At 58.8% G+C, this 10,812-nt stretch overlaps 1 protein-coding gene across 1 annotated transcript in view; it reads right to left on the reverse strand.

Annotated features, from left to right (window-relative positions):
• The window catches only part of CCDC57 (coiled-coil domain containing 57), a 59,658-nt gene that overhangs the window by 16,548 nt on the left and 32,298 nt on the right, over positions 1-10,812 (reverse strand). Inside the window, exon 15 of the mRNA XM_045299529.1 lies at positions 10,650-10,810. Within this exon, the coding sequence (XP_045155464.1) occupies positions 10,650-10,810 (161 nt within the window). The remainder of the gene's footprint in view (positions 1-10,649; positions 10,811-10,812) is intronic.

The raw sequence follows: 10,812 nt of genomic DNA on the forward strand, positions 1-10,812 counted from the left end.
GCCAGAAATTCAAGCCAGATTCAGAAGCGGATGTAGAATAAAGGATAAGGTTGCTGAAGCCAGATGGACGTTGCTGACACGAGAATACGGAAAGGTGCTTACTTCTGGTTTGTTGATTATGCACAGCCGTTGACTGTGTGTGGTCGTAACAAACTGACTAGCCTTGAGAACACTTCACGGTGCTTCTGCAGGGGGTGGGTAATGCTCCCATCATTTCGGTTCCCTCTTCCTTCCCCTCACCCCTTTGCCCTACCCTCCTGGTATCGCGAGTCCCATTTCTCCTCCCGAGAGGTTATCTGACTTGGATTCCTGTGTCCTGGACTCTTATCTGTAGCTGCGCACATGCCCTGGTCCAGCCCCTAGTGAGAGGGAGCACTGAGGTCATGACAGCGGGGGGTGAGGAAGCCTCAAGGAACCAGAGGGCTAGTGTGTGTTTCATCAGTGCTACACTGCGGCCTAGTTGACTCATCCCTTCCGTGTGACCTTCTGTGAGTGGACTTTGGGTCTTCGCTCCTACCCCATTCGTTCTCAACAACAGGTTTTTTGTGGGGGGGCAGTGAGCGGTCTGTGTGGGTAAAATTTTTTGATGGGATGTGAGCTATAGTGACAATTTTTTGGGTGTGTGTGTGTGTGTGTGTGATCCTTTAAAGCAGTGGTTCTCAACCTGTGGGTCGTGACCCCTTTGGGGGTTGAACGACCCTTTCACAGGGGTCACCGAAGACCATCAAAAAACACATATTTCTGATGGTCTTAGGAATGGAGACACCGCTCCTCTGTGTCTCCAGGCTCCGCCCACAAGCAGATATGCCCACATACGAGTACCAGGCGTGAAGACTGTTACCCATGCTGCGCCATGCTTCAAGACAAAATTTCACTTATTTGTCATTAGAAATAAATATTTCACAAGATATAATTGCTTATTGTTTCTGTGATTCATCACTATGCTTTATGTTCAATTTGTAGCAATGGAAACACACCCTGCCCATCAGATACTGACAGACGACTCATCACAGCAGTGATGAGGTCGCAGCGGAAATCATTTGATGGTTGGGGTCACCACACCTGAGGAACCGTGTTAAAGGGTCGCAGCGTCAGGAATGTGGAGCGCCACTGCCCTGAGGTGGGCGGCTCAACCCGCCCAGCAGCTCTGCGAGAGGAAAGGGCTGGCGATCTAGAAACCCTACAGGGCCAGCGGCTCCACCCTGTCGTCGTCCACACAGGGCCACGTGAGTCCAGGTGGCCTCAAGAGCACAGGGCAGCAAGGACGTTGGCTTCCCTGGGGCCCCCACTGATGACCCTGCCGGATCTCTGAGGGCTGCAGGGCTTCCAGAGGCGGCAGCTCACAGACCCGTCCTTCCTAGGCTGGCTCTGGAGTTGTCGCTCTGCCCAAGGCTGGCTGACCCCTCGCCTGCCGCTCTCACAGTTAACTGTGGCTCCCAGTGACCCTGACCACACCAAACCAACCCCCTGCCGCCCGTCCATTCTAACGCAGAGCAACCCTACAGGACAGCGCTGAGCTGCCCCTGCAGCGTTTTGACACAGTAGCTCTTTGTGGGAGAGGGCAGCCCCATTTTCCTACCGCGGAGCGGTTGGTGGTCTGTCTGCTAACCTTGCAGCTAGCAGCCCAGGACTTAAGCTCGGAGAACTCCACGGCTGCCCCGCAGAACCCCCACGGCAGGACTCGGCAACCCCTTTTCCTCGCCTGCATGCCTTTCTTCTTTCTGGACTCTGCCCCCAAACTGTCCGTCTCTGCCTCCCCAGACTCCAATGTCCATCTCCTCGGTCTGGGAGTCCCCTCCCTGCGCCTGCAGGCTGGCGGTCGGTGACCCTGGCGCTCGGTCCTGGGTCTCCACAGTCGGTGCTGTCAGCCCAATTTCCACCAGCGCTGAGCACCCCCACGAAGGCTGTGTGGCCCCTTCCTTGCACAATCCCCTTACCGTGGCAGTCTGGGAGCAAACTCCCGACAGGGCCGTGGCCTGCTGGGGCATTTCTTAAGTGTTTGCTGTGTTATTTCCCCATAGTGCCAGTAGCTGTCCCACTGCGGCACCGTAGGGGAGGGGCTCCGGAGGGGGTGGGGTGGGGCGGGTGGGGTGGACACACCGCCTGCTGCTCACGCGGTCAAGAGGGTGCTTGGCACTTCCCCTCAGGTGATGGCTCCGTGGACACTGGCTGAGGCCAGAGCTGGGGCTGCTCCAGCCCGAAACTCAGCCCATTGCAAAAGGAGGCTGTGGGGAAAGGGCATGCGCTGGTCTCCTCACAATGTCCCCGCTCTGGCCGGGCCTGGCATCTCATTCACAGACTGGCAGCACCAGGGGGCAGGGGCTGAGGCTGGCGCACACAGGGGCATGAGGACAGGTCCTGGGTGGCCATGGCCCTGGAGCACCGTGCATGTCCTCCCTGTGGGGGACGGATGGACCTGCACAGACCAGAGGTCTGGGGAGAGGGAGGAGCCTCAGAGCCGGGCCCTCGGACCTGGCCAGCAGGTCCAGCCTCACTGGGCGCTCACAGCCCTGAGCCTGTCCCTGGGAAGGGCTCTCTAAGAGGCCGGCTTCCACCTCCCGGGAGATGCTCTGGGCCCAGTGGGGTGGGGTGTGTGTGGCTCTCTCGTGGATGGACAGGTAAGAGGCCCACAGACAGGAGGGCAGAGCATCCTCTGTGCTGCGCATGCTCAGTGGAGGCACAGGGTCCTCTCCTGTCCACCGTCCGTGTAAGCCCCAGCAGCTGAGCGGAGTGTGGGGGCCACCCCAATGGAGCCGAGTGAGGGTGTGGCCCCCACCATTTTGCTCTTTAATTACGTAGTTGCCAATATTCCGAAATGGAAAAGTCCACACGTAAGAGCCAAGCTTCCCAGCTTCTCTGGAGGCAACAGGAGGTTCAGGCTCGGGGCACCTCTACCCCAGAGGGCTGCTGCTTAGCCCTGCATGGTGGCCAGGCCCACCCACCATGCCGCCTGCCTGCGTGCTCCGGTCGAGCGGAGGCTGCAGGACTCAGTCCGGCAATGGGATGTGGCCGTGGGCCTGGGGTTCTGCCTCTGTGAGGGTGCCCAGACCCCAGGATTGCTGCATAAACACTTGAGGGGCCCTGTCCTGCTTGGGTGGCCACCCTGTTCTTCTAAAGGATGGATGTCCAGCAGTGCCACTGGGTTCGGGTGGGAAATGTTCTCAAAACCATCTGGAGAGAGCCACCAGGTAACGGGATTATACACGCTCTTTCTGAGTTTTTGTGAAATCTCCCTAACCTTTACTCCCCACCCTCGCTCCAGGGCGGGTGAGGCAAGAAGCTTCTGGAACAAATAGAGCAGAACCTGTCTGCCCCGAGGTGAGGGCCTGGAGGCTGAGAGGAGGGAGGTATACAGACAGCTCCGGGCCCCGCCCCCCACTCCTTTTTGTGGGGCAGCAGCTTTGCCCATGATCTCGCCTAATCCCAGGACAACCTCCACCATCTCCACCTGACCCCGGCCCAGGGTCCTAGGCTCAGAGTCCCAACCCATCCCCTGGGGACCCACCCCCACTCCCACTCCTTCAGCAGACACCTCCCGTAAGCCAGCATCCGCAGGTGCCCTCCACTTGTCCACATGGGGCCCTGCCTCCCGCCCCCATAGCACCCCATGCAGCTCCCTGTGCAGTGCAGCCGGGCGGCACTCCTGTGTCCAGCTTCTTTCTCCGCTTGGGTGGCTGACTTTAAAGCCCAAGGGGACAGTTGGGGACCTGTTGAAGGGCGGCCCAGGAGCCACGGACGGTGGCATCTACCTCAGCTGGAGGCCCTTACACCCTGACCCAGCTCCTCCTGATGACCGAGTCCCTCTCCTGCAGCAGCTCCCCACGAGCTGCCACGGCACGCTTGACTTCTGCGGTGGGGACACACGACCCACGTGGCCCTCCATCAGCAGCACAGGATGCCTGCCAGCTCTGTGAAGGCAGATGCGGAGAGCAGCCATCCAGCTGGCCCGGAGGGACTGGGATGGACGCCCCAGACCCTGCAGCCCGGGGGAGCCTGGAGGGAGCCTGCAGCCCGGGGGAGCCAGGCGGCTGGGGCAGACTGGGTGGGAGCTGAAGCTGCCCTACCTTCCTGTGGTTGCCACAGGACAAGGCTGGAGCCCTGTCTCTACTCTCGGGCACCCTGGGCCCACCTTCTGCCAGGAGCAATTTGGGGTGCTGAGTTTCGGCCTAGGGCTCCAGTGTAGATGGAGAAGTGGACAGTGGGCTTCTGTCAGGAACGCTGCCCCTCCCTCCAACTGTGTGTCCTTCAACAGTGGTGTGAGGACACTGAGCTCCCCGTTGCAGCCAAGGGCTGGGGTGGGGGTGGACTTGGGTCGCCAGGCCTTTCCTCTGAGATGCCTCGGGTGGGCCTGAGCTGCTGGCCGCTTGATCAGCACCTTGCTGCCCACCTGGGGGCCGAGGCCCTGCAATGCGGTTGCAGTAACTGGCGGGCGGGTCCCAGTGGACATGGGGGGCTGGAGAGCAGGAGTGGGTACTTGGAGCCTCTGGATGTCCCCTGGGGGAAGGAGAGCAGCCAACTCTTGCCACAGTTACCTCTGTCCCTGTCAATGTGGGCGGACAGACGCCTACTCTGAAGTCAGTGCTGCCCAGAGCCGTGCCTGGTGCCCTGACTGGTCTGGCAGCTCTGGCTCAAGGGCGGCCAGGCTCCGCGCCACTGCTGGGCTCCCAGGAGCTGGAGCTGCTGCTCTGTGGGGTCCTGGCTGGGAAGGCCGCATCCACCGAGCTGTGTGCATAAGGCTGGTGCCAGGGTGTCGCATGGACAAGACACGGGCCAGGTACCACTCCAGCCCCAGGGGGCCTGTGTGTGGCTCACACTGCCTGTGGGGCTGGCAAAAAGCTGTTCCTATCTACCAGCTCCGGGGTGGGGAAGGCCACCCACCCAACTTGCCCCCTGTCCCCGGTCACCAGCCACAGAGGTGCGCGCTCTCTGGGGGCTCCACCCCCCAACCCCTCACCTTCTCCAGGGCCTCTCCGCTGCCCCACCTTCCCCCCCAGCACTGGGGCAGAGAACGGTGCTGCTTCCCAGAAGCTTCACTGCCTCCCTCCGCATGAGAGCCTCAAACCCGCCAAAGCACAAGTACAGCGCGTGCTCGGACGCAGACACCCGGGGCTCTCTGGGGAGGGGCTGCAGCCCACCCACGGGGGCGCCACAGGTGGGACAGGCCAGGCGCTCGGCTGGCTCCCTTCTAGAACGCAGCCTAGAACACCCCGTGTTGTCATCATCATCGTCGTCTTGGGTTCTGACCCAGAGTGACCTCCATCGTGCACAGCAAAGGAGACCCTGCCGGGCCTGTGCCGTTCTGGCCTCTGTGATGTCTGAGCCCATGGAGGGCCTTCCTCTTTGGGGCGCTGTCCCTCCACTTCATCGAGCACTGTGGCTTTTTCCAGGAACTGGCCTCTCCTGACGACGTGTCCCCAGAAGGTGAGACGGAGCTGTGCCACCCCACTTCTCGGGCGCTCTTCTGCCCTGCTTCCTCCAAGCGGACTGTCCGTTCCGCTGGCGGCTCACGGAGCTTTCCGTGCTGCCCGCAGCACCTTCATTCCAGTGTGCCAGTGCTTCTCCAATCCGCCCTCTTTCGTGTCCAGCCTCCACGCGCACATGGTCTGCACCGTGAGGACCCCTCGGGCAGCCCTACTCCGCCACAGGGGACCGCATGACTCGAAGAAAAAGAAAACCGGCCCCTGTTAGTCCAACAACCAGCACAGTGGCCTGTTTCTGTAGCAGCGTGCCACGGGCACGCCGGAGCCCACACCGTGTCTGTGGCTGCCTCGGTGCACGCTAGCACAGGAGTGCGGTGTGTGCGGAGCGGCAATAGCCCCAAGAACCTGACACGATTCCTATCTGACCCCAACTTTGGAACAGCCTGTTTTTAAAAAGCACTTCATTTTATTTTCAGTGTCTAAGTTCTGGGTCCCACGTTCTTTGGCCACGTTGTCTGTAGAGACCCGCCCCTGGAGGAGGACACCGTGCTTGGAAAGCAGAGGGTCCGTGGGAAGAAGAGGGCCCTCCACTGAAATGTGTGGACCCCCTGGCTGCCTCAAGGAGCTCAGACGGAGAGGTTGGCGCAGGACCGGGCAGTGACCTGACCCGAGGGCACCAGACAACAGCAGTAGCTCCGGGACATCTTTGGAGAGGGCAAGCTGGTGGCACAGTCCTTTTCATTGCCTGGCGGGCTCCCCAGGGGCGGCAGGGTTCCCTCAGCAGACGGCAGCGTGCAGGGCCTCAGGTGCCAGCTCAGGGTCTCCGGCTTCCGTCGTCGTGCGTGTGGGTCTTCCAGCCCCGGGGATCAGCTGTCTGCTCTCCGGCTGCCTGCAAGGCAGCTCCAGCCCCCTGGGTGCTGCTCAGTTTCGTACAATGTATCCAGGCCTGCTGCTTCCTCTTAAGTAGTCAATAGTGGGGTTTGTTTGGCTTCCTAGAATTACGTTTTGTTAACGCTTCTGGGACACCCTCATGCCCAGTCCCTTCAAATGCTGCCCGCCACCTTCTCTCCTCCCGAGGAGGGTGCGAGACACTCAGACCCTTGTCATGCAGGTCCTAAGCCATCTAAGAGTCTGGGGACAATGCCTGCCCCCAATCACTGCCCCCGCTCACACTCCGCTGGGACAGCGTCTGCGGAGCTCCAGCGGCCTTTTCTTTCTTGCCCGAGTTCTCGCCGGTGGTTCTCGGCTGCTCTGCTCTTTCCGTGCTTTGCAAAGGTGGCTCCGAGCCCTGGCCAGCACTGACCGCTGACTGCACGGGAGACATCCGTCCGGGCGTGTAAGCCGGTGTGGCAGAGCCCTGGGGGGGAGCGGTCACACTCGGAATGTTGCAACCGCAAGGCCAGCAGCTGGAAGCCACAGCCTTGGAGACTCACGGGGCAGTTGTACCCCGTCCCGCAGGGTCGCCGTGACATGGCGTCTCCTCGGTGGCGTGAGTGTTTGTTTTGTGAGCACTGCAAATGGAAGCCTGGAGCTTTCTAGCTAAGGCCTATTTAAATGTGAGGCAGAAATAAAACCCTCTCGTACTGAAGGGCTGCAGGAAATTCCGTCATCGGGTCATTCCGCTCCCACACGAACTTTCTAGAACAGTGGTTCTCAACCTTCCTAACGCCGCGACCCTTTAATACAGCCCCTCATGTTGTGGTGATACCCCCCCAACCATAAAATTATTGTCGTTGCTACTTCACACCTGTAATTTTGCTTTTACAAATGGGTGACCCGGTGAAAGGGTCGTTCCGAGACCCACAGGCGGAGAACCGCTGCTCTAGAGCCTCCCTGGGGTGAAGGGTAACCCAACTTGGTAAAATGTACCCGGCCCCTTACACGCATTCCTAAAACTCCCACCAGTGCCAGTGAGATGTGAGGCTGCGCTGGGGAACCCCCCTTGTCTGTTTCAGAAACCGACACGGACGGACGGACGCGGCTGCAACTAGAGACAGACTTGCACACGTCGCAGAGGAACACCGGAAACGCGGCCTCGCTTGTCGAGGACGAGGCCCGGAGGAGAACAGCACCAGGGAAGCAGGCCCCCGGAAACTCAGGGCCACACGCAGGGCACAGCGCTGTGCGGGCACTGGTGATGGGGCACACGCGTCTCCACAGGCAAGCAGAGCCCATGGAGAGCACACGCCCTCATGCGCCCTGCCGCAGGAGACGGCGGCGTCCGGTGACCCACATGCACCAGCAGAGCTGAGGGCCAGGGGAGGCTCTAGGTACAAACCAGAACAGGCTGCGTGGTGCAGCATGTGGCTCACGGGAAGGAAGGTGGCGCCAGGGCCCCCAGGACCAGCGAGGCACTTGATGTTGGCGGACAGCGGAGGAGGTGCTACCCAGCCACGTGCTGACCCATGGGAGCCGCTTGGGGACAGAGGGCAGTCACCACAGGTGGGAACAGAGCACACGCCTCGCAGAAGGACAGACACCAGGGCAGCTTTTCCTACAGAGCTGTGAACATATTAGAGATGAGTAATTGAAAGAATTTTTTAAGTTCTGTAAACTTGGAAATAAAGAGGGGAAAAAAAGCAATTAAAAACAAGGGGGAAACGCCCCCGCGCGTGCGCACGCACACACCATGAATTACGGAGTGCTTCCCTAAAGTGTGAATGAAGGAACTCGGGCTGTGCAGTAGGTTAGGTGTTGCGCCACTAATTACAAGGTCAGTTGTCTGACGCCCCCACCCCACCCCAGCAGTTCACAAAGACAGTGCTCGACACCCTGCTGTATGGAGCAGTGACTAGGGCCTCATAGCTTGTAGGCAGCAGCCCCTCCTGCCCTCCCCATCCAGAGCAAAGAGCCATCATGAAAATCCAAGATCTATAGAAACAGGTAGTCTAATGAACACACGGACCACATAACCATCCACGTCCACAACCTGAGACCAGACGCACTCGGTGGCACCCGGCCACCACACCCACTGCTCTGAGCAGGTCCTGGATTGCATGGGAGGGACATCTGGAACTAAACTCAGAATCATGACAGAGACCAGGCTACTGGTTAGACAGAGACTCAGGTGGGACCCCCTAGGACTAAGGACTCCCTGAGTCACCCTTCGGGTGTGGAAGTGAAGTCACCCAGTGTTAGAATCATCAACCTCTTAAGATCAAAGGGCAGCCTTTACCCAAAGACAAAGTTCTGAGGGTCTGGAGAGACGGGCAGCGTTAGGGATGGAAACAGGAGAGGAAGGGAGGCAGCGGTGGGGGAGTGCAGTGGGTGAGTTGCAACAAAACCTGTGGGAATTGTTGAGTGTCCAGCTGGCGACCTGCTTTGTGACCTTCACCGAATCCACCATTGAGATTTCAGAGAAGAGCAGCGCAGTCACCGAGGGCCAGGGCCAGCTGTTTGTCGTGGGCAACAGCACTATGAAAAAGCACGCACTCTCGAGAGGGTGAGACTGACCAACCTGGCGCAGAGAAGGGCGTGAGGAGGAGCCACTGGGAAGGTGGTGCCGACAGGCCGGCCCGGAGCAGGGGCCGCCATTCGGAAGCCACGCCGTGTCGGGCGGCGCCACCAGACGATGAAAAAGCAGGGTGCTGTGGGAAACGAACTCTGAGGGAAACAAGACGGGGACTTACCCCCTGACCAGTACGGGGGACTCTGGAAAGCTAGTGTTCCATGGAAGGACAGCCGCCACTTTGGAATGTTAGAGATACCGTCCAAGTACATTTTCCTGCGTGAATCTTTCATTTCCACAGACTCTCCCCTTAAAGCTGTGCTGCCTTAAAATGAGCACATGGCTGATTCTGTCTCCCTGTAGAAGCACACATTCCCGTGTGCTCTACCTCTCCCCGCCACGGCACCCCACCCTTCTCATACCTTCCCCAATACGAGTAGTTGGGCATAGGGGGGCTTTATCCCCCAAGCCTGGATTCAAAATGTTCGCCATAAGCCTGAGTTTCTGGCTTGGTTACATTAATATTGACTTTAAGTTTGTAATTAAATTCGCCTTGACAGCTTTCAACATATAGAAAATAACCATGTTGCCCCTATAGCTCTTTTGAATTTAATATATAAAACAAAAGGGGGAATTGTGGGATATAAAAAGGTGTTTCCCCAGTTTGTATCCCCCACATATACATCAGACCCAGGACACTGCTTGTAACCAATGGTAAAGGATTGTCAAGTTATCTGCCTGAAAGCATCAGCATCCAGAGCTATCAGACCACTGTCTGGTCCCCGAGGTGGGGCTCACTCCTGCTGTGAAGGACAGTGAATTTCTGTCTCTGGAAAGCTTAGAGTAAATCAGTCTCCAGCTCAAGGACAGTCAAAGTTAGGCTGCCATAATGAAGCTAGGAGCCACCCTTCTTGTCACATGTGTACCCTTAATCCCTTCTTCCTATTGCACGTGCCCCCCTAGGTCGCCCCCTCCCATTGCTGTAGTCCCTATGGTGCAACCCATTCCTGTGACGTAGGTCATTACCAGTCATCAGGGGCTGGCACGCACACCCCACAAAGACACATAAGCCTTGGTTAGAAATAAGTTGCTCTCTCTCTTGCCCTCTCCTCCTCCTGCACCTCCATGTGGACCATCCAGAGAGGCTGAGGTGAGCATGGTACCGTGAAGTGTGTCTGACTCCTTTATTTGACTCTCTGTCCTATCCTCTAGGATTTTCCTATCATCTTTCTGTATTACAGTCGTACAGTGGTGCCTGCCGGACCTGTGATGTGTCAGGGGCTGGCTTCCCTGACAGGCTATCTGCCTGCGCACAGTCTGTAGGAGGCAGCTTCAAAGGCTTCATGGAAAATGCTTATCAACTTTAAATTCCCATTTCTATGAGGCTTTGCGGGAGAAAGACGGGGCTTTCTACTCGTGTTCACAGTGACCATGTGGAACCCCTGGGGCAGTTCTGAGAGTGGGCATCGACTGGACTCAAGGGCAGGAGTTTGCTTTGTGGATCTTACGAACCCTTCGAAGCCCCCGCATGTGGCCGTGTGGACTTAGGCGTCCATCAACCACTAAAGCAGCCGCTATGCCAAGGGCCAGTGGTGGCAGCCAGGCAGCTGCTGTGTCTGCTCCCCTAAAGGCTGCCTTGGAGACCCCACGGGGCAGGGCCCCTCCATCCCGTGAGGCTGCCGTGCCGGCATTTACCTGATGGACGGACAGGTCTGTTTCACTGGCAAGAACACTGGGTGCTTGCACAGGTGCTTCCTCCAGTGGGAGCCAGGTCCTCCTACCTGGAGTTGAGTCATCCTGGGAGTTGGGGCCTGAAGGGCTGGACCCTAGCTCCAACAGCTTCCACGTGTCCTGGAGGGAGCCGCTGGTCTCGGAGGGCGACCTCTGAGTGCGGGGGCTGCCCGCCATGTAGGGCAGCTGGGCCTGGGGGTGCTCTGGGCACCT

The sequence above is a fragment of the Echinops telfairi genome, unplaced genomic scaffold (genome assembly GCF_000313985.2).
Source record: "Echinops telfairi isolate 266 unplaced genomic scaffold, ASM31398v2 ScPeMD7_7458;HRSCAF=8496, whole genome shotgun sequence".
In the NCBI taxonomy this organism is placed as follows: domain Eukaryota; kingdom Metazoa; phylum Chordata; class Mammalia; order Afrosoricida; family Tenrecidae; genus Echinops; species Echinops telfairi.